The sequence below is a fragment of the Bactrocera latifrons genome, unplaced genomic scaffold (genome assembly GCF_001853355.1).
Source record: "Bactrocera latifrons isolate USDA-ARS-PBARC rearing strain unplaced genomic scaffold, ASM185335v1 scaffold_47, whole genome shotgun sequence".
NCBI classification, from domain to species: Eukaryota; Metazoa; Arthropoda; class Insecta; order Diptera; family Tephritidae; genus Bactrocera; species Bactrocera latifrons.
In genome coordinates this window covers 1,062,239-1,082,889 of record NW_017537123.1, presented here as the reverse complement: position 1 = coordinate 1,082,889, position 20,651 = coordinate 1,062,239, and the positions used below count along the sequence as shown (strand labels likewise).

Genomic DNA, 20,651 nt, shown 5'->3' with positions numbered 1-20,651 from the left:
GGTTGTACAATTGGTGGCGAATGGTTTTAAATCGGTCTCTTATACACATCTAGATGTGTATAAGAGACAGGTATATAATATTATAATTTAAATATTATGTCTAATAATAACTCTCAGTGAAATTCCATTGTCATTGTCTTTGGGCAATTTTTTAATAGGTATATAGTTGTAGATAAAAATATGTATATATTTGTAGAATATTTAAATATTAAATATTTACACATCCAACAATCTCGGAGCCCGCTATTTGGCGAGAATGAAATTGTCTTATCAATATGACTTAAAAGCCCCACGTCAAATTCAATGGTATCCAACTTTCACAATTAAAAAGCCCACGTTATCAAATGAGCACTTCAGCATTTATCTCAAATGGATAAAAAAGCGAGAAAGGCTAATCTAATGCCAATTGCATGTACGAAATAGTAAATCACAGATTAAGCTAATAAGTCTCATAGAGTTAGCTGATAGCACCCACAACTGCGAAATAAATAAAAATCTTTGTTCGTCACGAACAAAGTCACACAAAATGAGCGCGTCACTGTGTGAAGAAGGGACCTACAAAATCGCTGCGCCGGGAAATAAGCAGGCGATAAAGCCAAATGAGGAAGAACGCCTGGTCGATCAACAACAGGATAAGGTTTTGTTTAGTGTTATCATGTTTACTTGGGCGCTCTATTTAATGTTGCTGATCTATGTGAATTTCAGGCGGGGCTATGGAGCAAGCAGCTGGCCTTTGTTGGATATGGTGCAACCATAGGTTCAGCAATTCCTGCAGGATATTGCATTGGTGTTATGAATAGTCCTGCAGAGGTTAGTTCACCAGCAAATGAATTTGTTTCTAAATAACGAATCTTTCTTTATTTCTACAACTTTTAAATACGAAAATACTTTTGCAGTTTATGCGCGATTGGTGTAATCAGACACTGATAGAACGATATGACTGGGAGTTGGGAGAAATGGGTATCAACATTCTATGGTCAACGATTGTTTCGATTTTCTTAGTTGGCGGCGCAATAGGATCTCTTACAGGAGCAAAAGTGGCCAACCGTTTCGGAAGGTAACGTTCATGTCTAAAATAATGTACTAAAACAAAAAAATATTTATGTTAACGAACATCAGAATTTCAACTCAGATTTTAAATTTTGTTTAATTATTAAACGCATAACTGATTTTATGCAGTTACCATATTCATTCGATTTTATATTCTTGTCCTTTTGTGTAATAGCCTAAAATAAAAGTTACCTTACACAAAAGTAATAAAAGTGTATTAATTTTAATCCCTATACTTTTTTTAGGCGTAGCAGTTTTCTCTACTGCGGTGTGATCTTCATCATCTCCGCTATACTATTCTACACCTGTCGCATGCTCCGTTCGGTGGAAGCGCTTATTATTGCACGTTTTCTGGCAGGCCTAGCATCAGGTTTAACAACGGCATGTTTGCCCATGTACCTGTCAGAGGTGGCACCACTATCAATGCGCGGTGTTTTAGGTGTCTTCTGTCCAATGGGCCTAACCGCCGGCGTTGTGATAGCACAAGTATTTAGTTTACGAAGCGTCTTCGGTAATGCTGATCAATGGCACATCGCGATCAGCCTTTATATTGTGCTAGTGTTAATATGTTATGCACCTATGAACTACTATCTAGAAAGTCCCAAATGGTTATACATTATGAAAGGTGATAAGGTTACCGCGCGACAACAACTGGAAAAGTTACGTGGAAAAGTTGGTGAAAATGCGATTAATAGAGAGATTTTGGAGATGGAAGCTGAAGCGAATGCTAAAAATCAGGTCAGCAGTTACAAGGCCATTCTTAGCGATCCTAAGCTTCGCTTACCATTGATCATCGTTTGTGCTTATCAAGGCGGACAACAATTATCCGGTATTAACGCTGTGAGTAAAGTGTTCATAAACAGTAACATTTATAAAGAGAATGAAGAAACGTCTACATTTGGCATTTATTTTACTTTGTTCGAACATTTGGGGAATTAAATGGACTTAAGTAAAAATTATTAATTTGGTTCCCTTTATAAGTTGCTTTGTACATCAATTATATTTATTTGGTGACATACTAAATTTTCCAGATTTTCTACTATTCGGTGTCTATTTTTCTGAAAGCTGGGTTATCTGCAACTGCTGCCGAGTGGACTAATTTAGCTGCTGGTAGCCTTAATTTGGCAATATCATTATTCGGGCCATATTTAATGGCACGCTTCAATCGTCGTCCACTTTTTCTGTTCTCAACGTTTTTTAGTGGCGTCTTTTTGATGGCATTTGCAGTGTTACTCTATTTTATTGTGAGTACTAGATCTTCTTGTTCAATTGAATGACTTTTCTAACTTATCTTTTTTCGTTTCAGGACTATGTCTCTTGGTTTGCAATGGGCTGCATCGCTTGCATATTTCTTTATATTTTCTTCTACCAGTTTGGTTTAGGTCCCATACCATTCTTCATTGGATCTGGTAAGCAATTATTCATGTCATTAAACATATACATATTAGCTTACTTTTAATTTTGACAGAACTTTTCGAAGTGGCTCCACGCCCAGCTGCCATGTCTCTTGGAAGTCTTTCCTCTTGGGTATGTAATTTCACCGTGGGCATGCTCTTTCCAACACTACAAGAAGTATGGGGCTCTTTGGTGTTCATACCTTTCTCCTTGGTCTGCATTTTGCTTTTCTTACTGACCAAACGCTATTTACCGGAAACTAAAGGTCGTGACCCATCTCAGGTTGTACAATTGGTGGCGAATGGTTTTAAATCGAATATACATGAAGACAAATAATTTCAACTTAATATTATTTAAACTCTTTAGGGCATATGCATTAAGAGTGTTTCTTATTATTTTTTTTATTATACTTATGTTATAGCATATATCAAATTAATTTATTTAACGTTGACATTTGGTTTTGAATTGGACTTACCCAAGGTTGTTCAATCTCTCCCATGTGCGTAACTAATTTCTTCATCGTAGCACGTTTTAAGGCCATACCAATCATTACCGATTTACGACATGCTCGCGATGCAAACATGTCGCGTATTCGTGATGGTCGGCACACAATTCCTGGAGGAGCATCCTGAAGCATGAAGAGTAACTCGTCAATATCCTCCTTGCCGAATTCCCAACGCTGGCTGGAGGGTTTACGCAGTAATTTAACTCTCTTAGTAGACGGCGCTGCATCAAAATTTACAAAGAAATCTGACTACTTACTCTTTCCTACTCTGATATGATCAAACCTATTTACCACTTTCATTGATTTCAAATTTGAAGCCGTTTTTTTCAAACACTGGCAGGTGATCTAGCAATAGCATCTCATTGGCCGCCGTCAGTTCGAGTGGCTGCGGTATAGCCAGTGGTTGTGATTGCATAACCGTTGTTCGTTGCAACACCTCGAAGTTATATTTCTCGTCAGTGGCGTGTTGATCGATGATAAAAAGATCCGTATCCAATTTCACAATGATGAAACCTAAATTAAATTGACCTAAAACTTCCATTTTGGCAAAAGTATCCTTGCTAATTTCACGTTGTAATTCCTCTTCTGCCTTTAGATTTTGGCTGGGCTGAATTTCACTTTTGAAGCGTAAGCGCTCTAGCTTGGCTTTATTAGACTGTTTAATTTCAGCCTTTAACTTTTCCTCAGCTTTAATATTTCGCTCGATTTCTGGGAGCGTAATACGCATAACTCCAGTAGAGTAGTACTTGCTAGTAGATTCAGCATCTATTACACTCTCATCTAACACTACAGTTTTTGTAGCAGACAATTGAGAACACGTCACATCTTCATCTTCGTTATTTTTATTCATCGAATCCATCAAATTATCAACTTCAACCGGAACGTCTGAATGCAAAAATAATTCCGGCTTGTTAGATAAAACTTCACAATCCAGGCGCTCCACAGTCTTCTCAGTCAGTGAGTCGAATTCTAAAGGAAAAAATATTTTAACTAATAAATAGAAAATAAATCCTTGATTTTTTTAGTTTTCGTTTCAGACCTAGAGATTCTTTGTTTAGACGTTGTAAATCAAGTATACTATTGTCAAATGATTTCTGTTCATTCAATACCACATTTGAGACATTTGCCTTAGCTGGTTGACTAGTTTCGTCATCATCACTCTCAGACTGCACTCTGAATTCTTTAGGCATATCAGAATGTCTTGGATTTTCTCTATCTAAATACTCATGTATTTTCTTTAATTTTAACGTACGCACTTCTACCTCGTCTGGATATTTACGCTTTTTAGAGACCTGTGGGGCTGTGCCTACTGTATCGCCAGTTTTCTTCCATTGCGACAATACATCCATAAAACGTTGTGAACTGCTAATTGGCATATTCTCGAGAGGTTCTTCAGTGGTTACTTTATCTTCAACATTTTCATTCTGCGCACTTTCTCGACCATTTCCCAACATACTAACTACAGTAGAGTTTTGAAGTTTATATGTAGATGGTAAGTTGGCGTAGGTACTCAGCAATGCCTTTTTGATTGCTATTATCAATATTTTTTCATTGTGAATCAATAACTGCCGTTTATCTGGAGTTAGATTTACATCCACGTCCGACCGAGAAGTAACGATGTTTAAAAATATAAATGGATATTGATGACTATTGTAGCGATGATAAGTTTCATTCACAATTTTTGATATCTGAAAAAAGTAATGCAAGTTATATTTGACGGTGGAGGTGATGGAAAATCTTACACTTTTTGGATCACAGGGTCTCGAGTTTATATAAAAATATTGGCGATCTTTGGATGATCGGCCGGCACCATGATTGCAGCTGGATACATAGCCTTCCAACTTAAAACGTGAGGATTTTAATTGCTCCAAATCTTCTCGTGTAATTTGCAAATTATCATCCGTTCCAAATTCTGACTGTAATTTTGCATGTAAGCCTTCTTCGGTTAAAGCCTGGTCCACACAGAAGATCGACTTTAAAGGCAAAAGCTCGGATGCTTGACGATTTCCGAAAACTGCACCGACATTTGCTAGAACATCTTGACTTCCATGTGTTTGCATAACTACCATTTTAGCACCTTTCGCATTCTGATTGGTACAAATTATACGAACACCTCGCGCTACTAAACAGTATGCCTGTAAAATTTGACACATTTTGTTGAACTCTTTGCGAACGTTACGCGTAAAATCGCGACGCCTCACAGGTAACGTCACAAATAAATTTGTTAATGTAACCGTGGTGCCAACACCGCGAGCGCAAGGGGTGCGCTTTTTAATTTTACCCTCATGATCGAGTTCCAGGCGTACACCTACACATATATAAAAACCAACTCAAAGTATAATTAAAGTTGTTCATTATGGTAATAGCATTAATATGACCCACCAACATCTTTCGTGGAATGTCTTGTGAGCACTAACAAGTCAGACAAAGCACAAAGGGAACTAAGTGCTTCCCCGCGGAATCCAAACGTTTCAACATTTTGCAAATCAACAAAGTCTTTGATCTTCGATGTATGGTATTTGGCGGCTGCAATTAGAACGGTATCAATATCAATTTCAGCTCAAAATCGACATTCCTTACTCATAGCTTCGAGATCACTTTCACGAACTCCGCAACCATTATCACTAACTTCTAACGATTCTAAACCTTGTTCCCGAAGTTTAACTTCAATGAGCGATGCACCGGCGTCGATGGAGTTTTCGACAAGCTCTTTCACAGCCACCGCCAGAGTAAGCACAACCTAACAGGCAATCATTTTAATTTACATTATTTAACGGCGTTTATAGGTGTTTTATTTAAAGTACTATAAACAATACCTGCCCAGAGCAAATCCTATGCACAGTGTCCTTAGCAATAGCTTTAATTTCTCCACACTCAGCTTTTGTTGGTTCATGTATTATAATTTCATCTGCCATTTTATATATAATCAATAACAACACAATATAAACATGCACAATAAAAATAAAAAATTAATTTCTGCATTCTTTGCGATAAAACATAGTAACGAACGGAAGCGCCAAAATAAATTTTGACATTTGACAGCAAAAAATTGCCAGATGATAAATAATATACCCTGACGATGGTATTTTAAATTTGTCACGCAGTTTGTAACAGACCCATGGAAACGTCCGAGACCTTATAAAATAAATATATAAATTATTTCTACCTATCCATTTCCGTCCACTCCACTATAGCATATACTTATGTATGTATGTATGTAGCTGATATACAAACTGAACGATTAAATTTACTTTTCAATTGAAGAGATATCTTCACGAACATTTGGACATATCTTTGCTCAACACTAAATGATATCTGAAAAAATTTCTCAGATCGGACTGATATAGCATATAGCTGCCATACATCCTGATCGATCAAAACCTACATATCTTCACAATTTGGCATTTGTTATTTATTGCCCGAGGCAACGGTACAAAATTGTTCACATCGAATATGAAGTACACAGCTGCCATGCACTGACCGACTGTGAAGGGTATTACAGCTTCGGTGCAGCCGTCGTTAAACTTTCTTTTTATTACTTTCTTTGGTCCTATAGACTAAAACCTTTGGATAAGCTGATGAATTTCTTATCCCTAAAATTAGTGCAGGTTCACCAGTTTTTGCATTATATAATTAATCAACCCAACTAGTCAGTTTTTCATAACAGCGAATCGAACTAATACTGGGCCAACACGGTAGCATTTTCTAAAACTACTTGTTAAAAGTTTTAATTATTAGTCTTTATTTGGAATCACTTACATAATTTTTATTAATTATAACAAATGTAGACATTGATGTTAGTTTTACGAAAGAAAAGTAAGGTGATGTAATGAATATATAACGGTTACATGAGTATCACTTGGGAAATGAAAATGCTTACAATTAACTATTCAGTGACTACATATTGTTTCCACAAATCTTGGCATCACTTTGTTTCCATGCAATATGAGAATATGTAATCTTTTATGAATATTGGAGAACTTATTACATGAAAGTAAAATATTGTGACATTTAAACTATCCTTTGTTTTCAGATTTAAATCTAAAGATAAAAATATATTTTTTTAATGAGGCAATACAAAGAGACAAAATCATGATGGAAATTTTAAATAACTCTTAGGACAATTAACTTTGAGGAATTATAAATTTACAAAAACATATATATAAATTGAATTATAAATTGAACAAAAACTTTTCAGTAATTTGCATAATTTTATGTTATATAGAAAACTCATAATATTAAATAAATTAAGAGTACATAACTTTGTGTCTGCTTAAAAATGTAACAAAATTTTATTATATAAAAAAATATATTTTCATTTCAAATTATTTGCTCTTTTCATTTGCTACTTCTTCGAGTTTGGCAATAACTTTTTTCAATTCCATTTCACGTGCTATTTTAAGGTACATTGTCTTACGTACCTCGTGAAAGGACACCCATGCAGGTACCACTTTGGCCATAAGCTTTAAATGAGCCTCCAATTCTTGTGCCGTTAAACAAGCACGATAACTATTTTGAATCTTTTTTATGACGATTTCTAGCATTAGCACACCTTTGCGCTCGGTAATGAAAACGTTACGTAGATGACGTGCCAACTCTGGAAGGCGTGAGTACATAGTGGCTTCCTGATCTTGTGAGGGTCGCCTTGTCATAGCATCTAACGCTTTGGCCGCTTGCTTGGCGCGTATTTTCTCTAGCAACGATTTAGGCACACCTTTCAATAAATTAGAAGTGACATCATTTCCAGTGCCCATTGTGTTTTGGCAAGCCTCAGCGGGTGCAGGAGTTACTTTGATTGTAGAAGTTTCCGTGGTCACTGTAGCCAGAGCTCCGGATTTGATAGATGTCGCCAGACGATCTTTACTTTCATGTGTGTCGCCTTTTGTGTCAGTCGTAGAGGTGACTTTAGAGGCATTATTTGCATTCTCTTCTGCCACTCGTGTTGCTTCCATCTTAGCTTCGTAACGTTCTAGCGCTCGCTCCATTGGTGTTGCACAGTTGAAAAGATTACGTGCTGTAGACAATATATCGCGCGCCGAAGAATACTTCTCCACGTTCGGTGGCTGCGGTAAATGAGCGCATTCAATTTCTGGGCAGTTTTCTAGTTCGAAATCCGGATGCCAACGCGTCACTTTTGACTTAGGTATGCGGATCGGCGGATCAAGTGTTTGCAAGAACTTTTCGTGTTCATTTAAAACGCGTTGTAACATAGTATTTGTAAAACGTTGCAAACGCTCAGTCATAACTTGCGGATTCATTACGCATGTTTGAGCCGCTTTCAAAATATTATCGGCAACATCATTTTCCTCTAAAATACGACTCTTTACTTTTTCCAACGGGTTGCCGTCAACATTTGGACAAATAACTAATTGGAAATAGTCAGCCTTTGATACGGAACCATAATTGCGCATTTTCATTTGAGAAAAAATAAATGCATCTGGATACAAATGTTTAATTTGTGCCAAATGGGTTTCTGTGAAATTTTTACGCAGCATCCTTTGCACGGCCGGTTTCAATTTTTTAAACGTAATGCATTCCTTGCGATTGTGGAACATAGCGCACACAGAGTCCACTCCCTTGAATACTTCTATAAGATTACGATATTTAAATGGCAATGGCAACTGGCCAGCTTTGCTTGACTCGGCAAGGTTCATAAAACGCTGGTAAGCAGGTGGCACCACAACTTTTGCCGGCGAACCCTGCTTTGCAGGGCTGAAGAGGATGCGTTTCGACACATCTGTATGACGTGGTGACATAAGTTCATTTTTATCTGGTGTTGGTGGTGGTATTTTGGTGGGGGTCTTGAATGTTTTTGCCGGACTGCAATAAAAACAAAAGTATAACTTGCAGGAGAATTTCAAGTGAAAGAAATAAATAAAACATAATTCGTAAAATATCCACTATTCATAAATAATATATGAGATATTTTATAAAACTCAAGAAACTCATAGGTAACATATAACATATGTAGATACAACGGCGAAAAGATTGATTCAAAGATTAAAAATTGAAGCAAAAGACGTAAGATTAATGCATCTATCTATACAAAGGCCAACATTTTCATATTTCATCATACAGGAATATTCAGATGCCTCCTTTTATTACATGGGGTCTGCTGTACTGTACCAGATAAATTTTATTTATGGATGTGTATCTATGTAGTATCAAAACAAATTTCCTTTCACAATTCATTCTTTGCTACCTGACTTCACTTTTGAAGAAATTGTAACCGACCGTTACAAAAACAACCCTTAATACAAGGATAAAACAATCTAAAAAAAACAACAAAAAATTGAGCATTGGAATGTGAAAGAGATAAGTAAAGTCAAAGTCATATAAGAGGAAATAAAAAGATTCTTGATATACTTTGGGTATGCATTTATGTATACACTAGCATGTAATAGCCAGGCAGTATTGCAAGAATGTAAACAAGAGTGTTTCTGCTTTATTTGCTTCCAACTGCAACGCTAAGCAAAAGAAGCATGCAAGCTACTAGGAAGAGAACAAAAAATTTAAATGTTTGACAATGACGTAGAGTAACGCCATGAATTACATAGCTAACTGAATGACCATCAGACCGTTGGTAAATGCAGTGACAGCAGTTTAACACTCGCCAGTCTTCTATACCAGTGAGAGCAGTTGAAATATATACTATATACATATAAAAAAAAAAACTTATATGACCTCAATAGTTTATCGGGTTATCGTTGTAGGCCGCATACAGTATGTGAAATTGGGGAACTCGATTCAATGAAGTTATATAATATCAAAAATAGGTTGGATTGGTCAGTGTTTTGAAACTTACCTAGTCAATACTTCCAATTCAATCGTATCGAATTCCCTAAGCTGAACAAGGGCAGTTGTTTTCTTTAATGGCGAGACGCTTTGACCGTCACGTAAACGACGATTACGGTCTTCTTGGGCTTTGCGCGTCTTTTCAAGATCTTGAATGCGCGATAGAGAAGCTTTTAATTCCTGCAATTTGGCGCTGCGCGACAATTTCGTCTTTACTTCATCGAAATTTAATTCCTTCCGTACGAGACCCTTCAAGTCATCGTGCTTTAGAGGTGTAACACCAGAGCCTTTTATAATTTGTTTGGTTGGAGTTTTGAGCCCTCGTAGTACATTTGTTGCATTGTCCTTAGACGCAAAGGCATTTGCTATCTTTATGGCTGTATTAGCGCTTGGTGTTTCTTCATTCTTCTTTTGTATTTCATTAATTGGTGTTGCCTTTTTCCTTGGGGACATTGGTCCCTTTTTGATAAATTGTACTAGTTTTTGTTGTTGTAATGGGATCTGTTCCAATTTATTCTGCTTTTTAAGCGGCACTTCGGCTGTGGGTTGAATACCAGTACGCTTAATCGTACGTCCGGATCGAGTCCGTATACCCATTGCAGCTGCTTTAATAGCGGTGATATCGTCATCATTTTGGATTCCCGCTACAGTGGGAGTAGGAGAAGGGACAGCCGATGCATTGTCATCTGTTAGTCGCTGTAAAATGTAAAATTTGTTAAATTAATGCCGATTCCATCGTCATCGAAGAGCATATTTATCTTTAAGAGCATGTTTAATTACATCACACACATACATACACGCACCCACGTATGTACTAGCATACGTATAAGAGTGCAATTTTAAGGGTGAAATGCCTTTACATGCAAAATGTTCGTCTGACGATCCACTTAAGCACGCCAAAGGATATTGTCACTTTCGCAGTTAAATACATTCACAAAAACAAATATTAGTCCTTTACTACTACTTACCCGACTTTTAATAGCAGTCACTTCATCCGTAGCGACTCGCTTACGCGTATTAAAAAATGAAGCAATTGATGGCTGTGACATTATGTATTTTGATAGTTATTTTATTTTGTATTTAATATCCTTGCAATCTTGCAATTATTATAATTTCACAAAAAAATGCACGTCTTCTTATCAATGGTCTTTAACAAGTTCACGCCACACACGTCTTTACTTTATCCCGCTCAAATTCCGACTGACATGAATTTTCCCTCCAAAAGCATTCACAGAATGAAGCGAACACCACTCTTTACCAATGTGCACACATATTGTAAGCATGTGTGTGTGTATGATGCATGTCACTCGTAGTCATTCAAAAGGGCATACAACGCTCTTATTAAATTTAAATTATTATCCTATTACTTTTGCAATAACTATACTACCGAACATTATTAGATAAGTGCGTCCGTTTAGAAAACTTCGTTATTTGCTGCTAAATGAACTTTAATAAACTGCTATGCTAGTAGTAGTATTTGGCGCGCAATTTCTTCCCCTTCGCGCGCTTTTGTTTTGGGAAATTTTTTACCAGATTCATTTGGTGCTACACTATTCTCGGCTACATGCCGTTTCACTCTATCGCAATCTATTCGCACGAAATGTCAATTTGATATCAGCTGTTTTATTAAGTTATGTTGGACTCTCTCATTTTTTCGTTCGGTTTCTATTCAATGTGTGCAAAAAACAAAAACAAAAAAAAACAAAAAAAAAAATTAAAAACGATCCTACAAAATATTACGCATCTGCCACTAACTAATAAAGCATAAATATATTTTAATTGAGTCTATACAATATTGGATCATTAAACATAACTTTCATCGCACAACTTCTAAAAGTAAACTTAGTAAAAGCAAATAACAACGATCTTTGTTTGCACAGAGTGTTTGTAAAACTTGCACTTTATCGCCAAATATTAAAGTATTGAGTCTGAGTTGCTTTTATTATATTCCCCACTATGCCATAGTTACCAGAACGTTTGTTTATTACCAATTTTTTCTAGTCAAAGTTGAATATATTATGATCGGATACAATGTAAAAAGCTTAAAATTTTTCAAAAATACAATTATATACCGTTCGAAGTGTTAGTGGTTCAAACACAAATTAGAGATCGTATAATATAGAGAAGGTTCAATTGCAGATAGGAGTGTGAACTGTCAAGAGCTAACGAAATCCTATTACTGGATTTCACCAATTTTGGCTCGGAAGGAGAAATTTAAAAATAGATGAGTGAACAGTGCTGATCATTGAATGAAAATTATGCTCAGAAATATGAATTGCTTTTACAGATGTATGTTGCTCTTTTGCTTATATTTTTATACGTTTACATGCAACCATATCAATTGATATGAATATAATTTTGCGAATTTTGTGAATTATACGTTCTCTGCACAAATAGAAATCAAATTCATTTAATAACAAATTATTCACACACTAATGAGCATATACATACATTCTTGCACTTGCTATATGTTTCACTACAGCGCTGTATATATGAATATATCATATTTATCACATTTATATGTCGTTTTCTATATAATTATCAATTAAAAAATGCTACAAACAATTTTTTTTTCTGACACTTAGTGAATAACGCGTATTGCTTATGAAATTTTCTATTAAAATGCAACTCTGATGGTAAAGCAGCGATTCCAACCACATGTTTAAATGAACCTGGGTGAGAAATAGAGAACATTCTCTGTAATAAGTGGAAAGAGTTCTAGATGGAGCAAAGTTTTGATTGGTTTTTCTTTCATCGCATTTCCTAAGAAATGTAAGTGTAGTTATTAGAAAGATCAGAATATTTCACAATTGTTACAAATGGAAGCTTCCTAATGATAGTAACAGTTGTATTGAAAAAAATATGCGAAACATTGCAAAAACACAGACGAATGTAGTTGGCAATGCAAGTTCTTTGACATACTTGTCGGTTGACGACATTCGCAAACGTATGGCTATCGAATTTGCGAAAACGAAATAGACTATGTTGTAGATCAAAATTTGGGTAGTTTGTATTTGGGTTAGAAAAAGATAGAATGATTGATCTAATTAGAAGTTCTATATAAAATTTTGTTCGTTGCGTTTTTTGTTTAATTTCTTTTTCTACCACGAAAAAAACTTGAGCGGAGAAAATCTTTTCAAGTTTAGTAAAAATTTTGATAGTTTAATTTTCAAGCTAGGAAATTTGTGAAAAATTGTCACAGTGAAAAATCTTTGAATGAATTTTCGAGTAGGCGGTGGACGTACTTCTAAAAGAAGAGACGAACCTAGCCAAATTTATAACGAAGAAAAAATCTTACCAACTTTTCTTTTTCAACAATTTCTATAGTGCGACCAAGGAAGTGGTGTGGCTGAAATAAAGAAAGAAAAATACGATACGAAGACAAAAATTCAATATTTCGATAGACGCAGACGTTTTCTCAAAACATTAAAACTGATTGAGAAAAAGAACTATTATCCATTTAGCATATTTGTAGCAGCTGGAGCGATATTGACCAAAAACAGTTCGCTTTCATTTTGCAGCATCTCAAGTAAGGGTAGCAAAAACACCAGCTGTCTTTACGGCCAAAGTAGCGGCGGCTAGGTTAAAGACCATTGAAATGAACACAAAAGCTGACGTCAACAGGCGAGTTCTGGCTATACAAGCCAAGAAGAAACGGCATAAGCCCAACAAGAAGCGTGGTAAACAGAATGGCGTGGCTGGTGGTTCCGGTAGTGGTGTTGGTCAGACACCGGGAAATTCTAATAATAGCAACGCAAGTGGAGCTCCACCAACATCTCCTATTTCGCCTGAAGGTGAAATCACTGCGAAAATGTCTAAATCATTTAGTGGAGCCCCATCCACAAGTGGCACAGGTTCACTAGCAACTAATACGTCAGCTACATTGTCTACCAATAATTTAGATGAAAGTTCACACCTGAGAAGTTCGGTGAATAACGCCAGTGGTGGCGGTGGCGCTAGTGGAGGAGGTAAAAAGTACTCGTCTAACTATCAGCAGCAGTTGTTGCCGCAGCAGCAACACCAGCAACAGCAAAAATGTATTAACAATTTCCATGTGCAGCAACAGTTTCAGAATGCACAACAGCATCAATATGACGATCCTCAGATTCAGCAACAGCAACAATACCAATACCCGCCACGCAGTTCATCGAATGATTCGGAAGACTCTGAATTGAATAGTGAAAATGAGGAGCAAGAATTAAAGGAAGACTACTGCAAAGGGGGTTATCATCCTGTGAATATTGGCGACTTGTTTCAAGGTAAATGTTAGGAATACTAACAAAGAATTGCTAAATACACGAAAGGTTTTTCAAGTGTTATCAGTATTATGTAGCAACAAATACTGCATACAAATGTTTGTAATATGCATGTTTGTTTTTCTTTAAGTTAAGTGAGCCAAGAAATATCAATTTAGGAGTTCGTTTATATTTAGTTAACACGCCTTCTCAGAGGCTCATTCCTGGCATGTGCACGTTTTTTTTTTCAGTGAGTAGTAGTTGGTTTGGTTTCATCCTAACATATTATCATTGTTTTTGTGATTAGGCCGAAAAGCAACAAGGAAGTGCAAAAACATCAATAAAATGTATTCATGTTTATTTTTTCCTCGTTGTATACCCGCATACTTTATATTTATTGTTATTATTTTGCATATTTTCATTTTAGTATTTCATACGTATATACATATTTGTATATCTACATATATTTCATTTAGTTTTTACTTGGAACGCATTTCGTAGTCGACTTAATCAGTTTTCAATCCTTGATCAGGTAAAAACACGTTTAAGTTGCAGTTTCGTCGACCGACTGTCGTAAAAACGGCTGTTTTGTGAGTAAACAATTTATTAATAGATATCGCTTCCGTGCATACTATTCCATGACTAAACACCGAAAAGACTTCACGGTTTTGTGGGATATTAAATAATTAGCAAGTTTTTGCTAATAGACAAAGATTAAGTTTATAAAAGCACGAAAAGATTTTATATAAAAAAACATTAAATGCTACTAGAAGTCAAAGAAATTTGATAATGATTTTCCACTCCAACACAATAATCAATCGAATAACGCTATCAGACAAAAATTTGAAAATTGCAATTTGAGTTAATAAAATTTGTGCAATTTCTCAAAAACAACTATAGTTCATTTTGTTCTCTGTCCAGTGTAGTATATTGGTCGGTCGTTGGTGGCAAGCCAATAAAACCGCACCATTAAGACCACTTGAACGAGACCACATACAGTCGAGCGACGGTTGTATTTCGCCTAGAGCGCGGGAGAACTGAAGTGGATGGTGATGAGTCCATTGTACTACTATATTCGCGAAGTGACATTGAAATGAGCTGCCACAAATCAGCCCTGTCTCATTGGATATATAAGTATATTCTCTAATATACATGTACTTGTTCATACAACCACAACTGCAACAAAAAATTAAATAGTATAACATATATACAATTAAAATGGATAAATAGAATATGCTGGGACCGGGTATGGCATGAATATATTTATTGGTGCCGCAGTAGTAGTGCTTGCTGTCTAGAATTTTTTGAAAGAATGTAAAGCCGATTACAACGGAATGAATTTACTGCCGGATAGCACTAGTTTCTATGATCTTGTCTATTTAATAGGTGCATTCAAGTGTTTGCGTTGTTTTTTGTTTTTTAGCTTGTGAATCATATGATGATAGTATGGGTGCATCTGTGTTTGGTGTAATAAAACAAAGCTGGTTATTTTCTATAAACAAATCAATACGTATACACATACATTATTATTTGCCGTGATTTTTATACCGTCAGATATTGTTTGTTGCTTTAGAACAATCAAATAAGAAACATAAAAGGGAGGAATGAAAATGATTTTTGTCGCCCCAAAACTATGTTGTAACGTAAAATAATACAATGTTTTTGAGGGCTTCACCTTGGGCGGGTATAATAGCTATAATATATAATTTTTACATAAGAGAAAAATAAAGAAAATATTAAATGTTGACATTTTTTCCATTTTCTATGCATTTTATAGGGCGTTATCATGTTGTACGAAAATTAGGATGGGGCCATTTCTCCACCGTATGGCTGTGTTGGGATTTGCAGGAGAAACGTTACGTGGCCATAAAAATTGTAAAATCAGCTCATCATTTTGCCGAGACGGCTAAAGACGAAATTAAGATACTCAAATCGGTGCGCGATTCGGAACCAAGCAATCCGCGTCGCCAGAAGACTGTGCAGCTGCTAGATGACTTCAAGATCACTGGCGTAAATGGCACACACATTTGCATGGTGTTCGAGGTGCTTGGCGACAATTTGCTAAAACTTATACGTAAATCCAATTACCGCGGCATACCCATTGAAAACGTAAAGTCGATCACACGTCAAGTTTTGGAGGGTCTGGACTACTTACACTCCTGTTGCAAGATTATTCACACCGACATTAAGCCAGAGAATGTGCTGCTTTGTGTCGATGAACAGTATGTGCGCTCGTTGGCTAACGAAGCTACCGAATTGTATGTCATGAATTATAAAATGTTTCCATCGTTTGTTAGTCGAGCTCCCAAAGAATATCGGGAACCGCAAATTACCGGCAAGATGAGTAAAAACAAGAAAAAGAAACTAAAGAAAAAGGCAAAAAAACGATTGGAGTTGTTTAAAAAGCAATGGGACTATCTGGAACAGAGTGGCGGTGGCGTACCGGAGGGCGGTGTAGCGCCAGTAGCGGCTGATGGTGGAACCTTGTTGGCCAATGATGGCTTTGGTGATGGCAACAATGAGCAGCATGCGCGCTTGAAAGGCGGTAAATTGGTTAATGGCGATGTGACTGACCCAGACGACGGTCACGAAGATGATGAAGATGGCGATGACGAAGATGCAGAACAAGATGTCATTGCAGAGGACAATGACGCAGATGGCGATGCAGATGACGACGATGAAGAGGAACAGGTGCTAGGGCGCGTCAGCAACAACTCAAATACGAATTCACCACGAAAACAGCATAAGCAAACGGCTGTCCACAATGCAATCGAACAAGTCATCACAAACAGCATTCCTGGCGAGAAAAAGAAAAAAAAGAAGAAAAATAAGAGTGAGCATTACACTTAATTTGTATTTATTATCTTTTTTTTATGAAATGTTTTTTTTTTTTATTGAAGAAAACTCAGGGCATCAGCAACAACATCAAAAGGAAAAAGAAAACCAACAACAGCAAAATGATAACAAATCATCATCGAGCAGTGATAGTCACACCATTAAAGACGAGTTGAATGACTCAGGTAGCTCTTCGCCGACCCTCAAAGGACAATCAGCAAGCAAGAAAAACGCAGCGACTAAAAATGCCACCGCAAAGGCATCGAAAAGGCAAAACAACAACATAAAGAACAACAATAATACTAATGCGTCGAATACGAATCTTACACCTCACATTAAACAAAATGCCAATAATAATGAGAAAATTGTTAATTGCACAGTGACAGCAGCTGCCCCACAGCAATCCAAATCCGAGCCGGTAATATATGCGCCTGCATTAGCTTCAAATCCGGCTGTAAAGCAAATCCCTCGGAAGGACCCCGCTCTGGAACCGTGTAAGTTCGATGTTAAAATCGCTGATTTAGGCAATGCCTGTTGGGTAGACAAACACTTCACTGAGGACATACAAACTCGTCAGTATCGCTCGTTAGAAGTAATACTTGGTGCAGGCTATGATACATCAGCGGATATTTGGAGTACTGCATGTATGGCTTTTGAGTTGGCCACCGGCGACTACCTATTCGAGCCCCATTCGGGCGAGAATTACTCACGCGATGAGGATCATATTGCACATATTATCGAATTATTAGGTCCGATACCTCATAATATAATTCTACGCGGGGCGTATGCATCGCAAGCATTCAACCGCAAAGGTGAGCTGCGCAACATCACCGGCTTGAAGCCATGGGGTTTGGTGGACGTACTATCGGAAAAGTACGAATGGCCACGCGACGATGCAGAGGCCTTTGCCGATTTTCTCATACCAATGTTGGTATTTGATCGGACGAAGCGTGCAACGGCCGCGGATTGCCTGAAGCATCCGTGGCTGAGATAAAATACAATGATTTGCTGTTGCGCGCATGCGCCAGCACCAAGCGTAACACCACCACCACCAGAGCCGGCATTGCCCTCGCCGCTAACGCCATCTGCAACACTATTGTCACTGTCCCTGTCGCCATCACCATCACCGTCAAATGTGATGCATTCCACGCACCTAACTTCCCGCAATGCTGGAAGTGGTATGTTGGCGGTAGCAGCCATGGGCGAACTGGATGTGGTACAGTGCACGTCGCAACGCAAACCATTGGCGGCCACAAAAACCACTTCGCTGCCATTGCCATTACTGTCGCATAAGCGCACCACGCGTTCGGTGTCGGGCGGTGCAGTGACACCCTCGTCGTCGGCAGCTGCTTCGGCAGTTGGCCAAACTCTGTGCTGGCGCAACACGCTCCGGCGCATGTTTCAGCGCAAGTGACGTTGGCTACTGCGTGCGCGACGGCGACGCCAACGTGAGCGCGCACTTTGGCATTGCCGTTGGCGTGGGCGCGGCAAGCGGCGTCGTGTGGTGGTGTTGGCGTTGGCGCACACGCGCCATTATTGATAGACGTTTAGATTTGGATTGAATATTTATTAAAACAAAAACACTAATAACAATAATAATAATTTAAAATATTACAAACAATATGAAAGAGGCGTAAATTAGCAAACGATGCACAGGAGTAATAAGGACGTTTCGTAGGCGGTGTTGACGCAGTAGCCAATGCAGCAGAACGAGCACAATAGCAGAAAGAAATGAATCACAGCAGCATAACAACAAGAAATTACGTAGAAGAAAATAAATCAAAAAGCATGTCCTCTTTAGTTTTTATTTGTATTTATCATTATAATGTTTTTATTACTGTGCAATTCGCTTCTATATATACTATACATAATTATTTTACTTATGAAACGGAAACCAGAAACAGAAGTAAACACTTTCTATCTTATTTAATTTAAGACGATTTGCTATTATTTTGCAAATTATTAATACTTTCTTAGAAGAGTGGTTGGAGATTTATAGGCAATTTCGGATTTTAATTAAACACGATATTCATTCTATAAAAAAAGCTTTGACGCAGAGAAATACGTTGTTCGATAGATAATTGATATGCATATAAATCGTTATATAAATCAATGAAATATTATTTTTGACGTACATTTTTTTTTATTTAATCTTTGTTTTATTGAAATTGTGTGCTAATTGTTCTTTATCCAAGCGCTCTTATTTCCATTGTTGTTCACGTTTTTGTGAGAAAAGCATTCCTTTTGGCTTCAAAAATTGCAATTGGCTTTTTAATAAGATTCATTAGGAGTTGAAAATCATTTAACAATAAATGTCTATTTTACAAAATAAGCAAAATTGTTATCGATATTATCAATTGGAAACTTGTTTCAAAAACGAAGAGCAATTTAATGATGAACGATACGATCATTTCCGAGGACTAGGTGGATTCTTTTAACTCAAGTGTGCTAAAAAAGGACCAAAAAATGATGAAATTAAAAGAAAATACCGACTACAAATGAAAGGCTAAACCTAGCTGTTTCCCGATTTATCTTTTCATGTCTGAAAAAAAAGAAAATTACAATTCGTTGGTTTTCAGCCACTATATCTTCATTTGCAAGTAAAACATTTAAAATATAATGTACTAAGAAATAAATACATTTTGTAAAATCGGAAAAAAGCTCTAGAGAAAAATTTTTTAGATATAGCAAACAAGTTTTTGGTTAAAATGGACAGCTCTAGATCATACAAAAATGTAAAATTTGCAGTGAGTTTCGAAAATGTATTACTTTTTAGTTCGAAGTATGACATTTGTTTTGGTAATTGTAATAATTCTCCAAATCGTGATACTAAATTCAATAAATCTGAAGGTAATCTGGAGACAAAATGTACTAGAATTTTGGTTTGGAATGTATTAACAATTCCAGTAAATGAGAAGTTGAAAAGTCTTTATCCGGCCAAGGACTGTCAACTCGGCAGAAATCTGCCGCTACAACAACAACAACGGAAGTTGAAAATCATGTAACTTGTTAATAATAATTCTACAAGATACGAATCATGAAAATTATGTAGTGCAAATACACCGAACGTTTTTTTTTGATCAAATTTGATCACCTTAACTGGATTTTTTACGCAAAATTCTTCCGCTTTATTTTTTTTTTTTGGGTAACTCGAGTTAAATCTTAGTGAGTGAAAATGTACGAAGCTAAGGGTCGTTCTATATTCAAGTGCATATTCTGAACTAAAACAACAGGAAACGGAAAACTATTAACTGTTAAACGTAAGCTTTATATAAATTACTTTATTTAAAATGTACTTTAATATTAAATGCAGAATGATTTATATATGTATGTATGTATTTTAATTTGATATAAATAATGTCAGTAAACAGGAACAGTTTTGGATTCATTGAATTTAGAGTTCAAACTGGCCGTTTGAAGAAATTGCATAAACTATAACTAAGCGAAACGCCTCAAACCTTAGCGCAGAATTCATAAAATGGCAGGTGTCTGTAGTCACTCATGTGAGCGTATACAAATTTGTTGAAAATGAGAGGTAAAACATGACGACTTTGAGATTACAATGTAAAAAATGTTAACGGTATTTTAAATAATAAAAACATACAAAGCAAATATATTCGCAAAAAATAAATACTTGCAATCGTAGGGCAAAATGGGCCGGAAATGCATCCATAAATATATGTACATCAATGCGAAATAAAAAAGTAAACAATCATACATACATATGTAATTATGATATGTCGTAGTGTTATTTAGTGTTAGTGTTGAATTATAAACGAAAAAATGTCCAATGGGCAAACGTCGAAAGCGTTGCCGGAGGGCTGCTGAACAAATGT

General features: G+C 36.6%; 4 protein-coding genes across 4 annotated transcripts in view; 2 read left to right on the top strand and 2 right to left on the bottom strand.

Moving 5' to 3' along the window:
• The window catches only part of LOC108973235 (mismatch repair endonuclease PMS2), a 7,453-nt gene extending 852 nt beyond the window's left edge, over window positions 1–6,601 (bottom strand). Inside the window, exons 1-7 of the mRNA XM_018940322.1 lie at window positions 5,767–6,601; window positions 5,531–5,690; window positions 5,333–5,476; window positions 4,693–5,258; window positions 3,990–4,638; window positions 3,242–3,919; window positions 2,921–3,171 (exon numbers count right to left, since the gene is read on the bottom strand). Coding sequence (XP_018795867.1) covers window positions 2,921–3,171; window positions 3,242–3,919; window positions 3,990–4,638; window positions 4,693–5,258; window positions 5,333–5,476; window positions 5,531–5,690; window positions 5,767–5,865 — 2,547 coding nt within the window. The 5' untranslated portion in view covers window positions 5,866–6,601. The remainder of the gene's footprint in view (window positions 1–2,920; window positions 3,172–3,241; window positions 3,920–3,989; window positions 4,639–4,692; window positions 5,259–5,332; window positions 5,477–5,530; window positions 5,691–5,766) is intronic.
• On the top strand, window positions 399–2,825 carry LOC108973237 (solute carrier family 2, facilitated glucose transporter member 1-like). The gene is made up of 7 exons (XM_018940324.1): window positions 399–637; window positions 706–810; window positions 897–1,057; window positions 1,296–1,890; window positions 2,082–2,294; window positions 2,357–2,459; window positions 2,519–2,825. Exons 1-7 carry the CDS (start codon window positions 527–529, stop codon window positions 2,779–2,781), a joined length of 1,551 nt encoding a protein of 516 aa, XP_018795869.1. The 5' UTR covers window positions 399–526; the 3' UTR covers window positions 2,782–2,825.
• Window positions 6,602–6,668: 67 nt separating the features above from the next.
• On the bottom strand, window positions 6,669–11,677 carry LOC108973236 (DNA replication factor Cdt1). The gene is made up of 3 exons (XM_018940323.1): window positions 10,714–11,677; window positions 9,756–10,441; window positions 6,669–8,770 (listed from the first exon to the last, which is right to left on the bottom strand). The coding sequence occupies exons 1-3, from the start codon at window positions 10,792–10,794 to the stop codon at window positions 7,276–7,278; spliced, it is 2,262 nt and encodes a 753-aa protein (XP_018795868.1). The 5' UTR covers window positions 10,795–11,677; the 3' UTR covers window positions 6,669–7,275.
• Window positions 11,678–12,834: 1,157 nt separating this feature from the next.
• LOC108973292 (SRSF protein kinase 3) lies at window positions 12,835–20,053 on the top strand. Its single transcript, XM_018940479.1, has 3 exons — window positions 12,835–14,004; window positions 15,758–16,813; window positions 16,881–20,053. Exons 1-3 carry the CDS (start codon window positions 13,344–13,346, stop codon window positions 17,807–17,809), a joined length of 2,646 nt encoding a protein of 881 aa, XP_018796024.1. The 5' UTR covers window positions 12,835–13,343; the 3' UTR covers window positions 17,810–20,053.
• The last annotated feature ends 598 nt before the right edge of the window (window positions 20,054–20,651 follow it).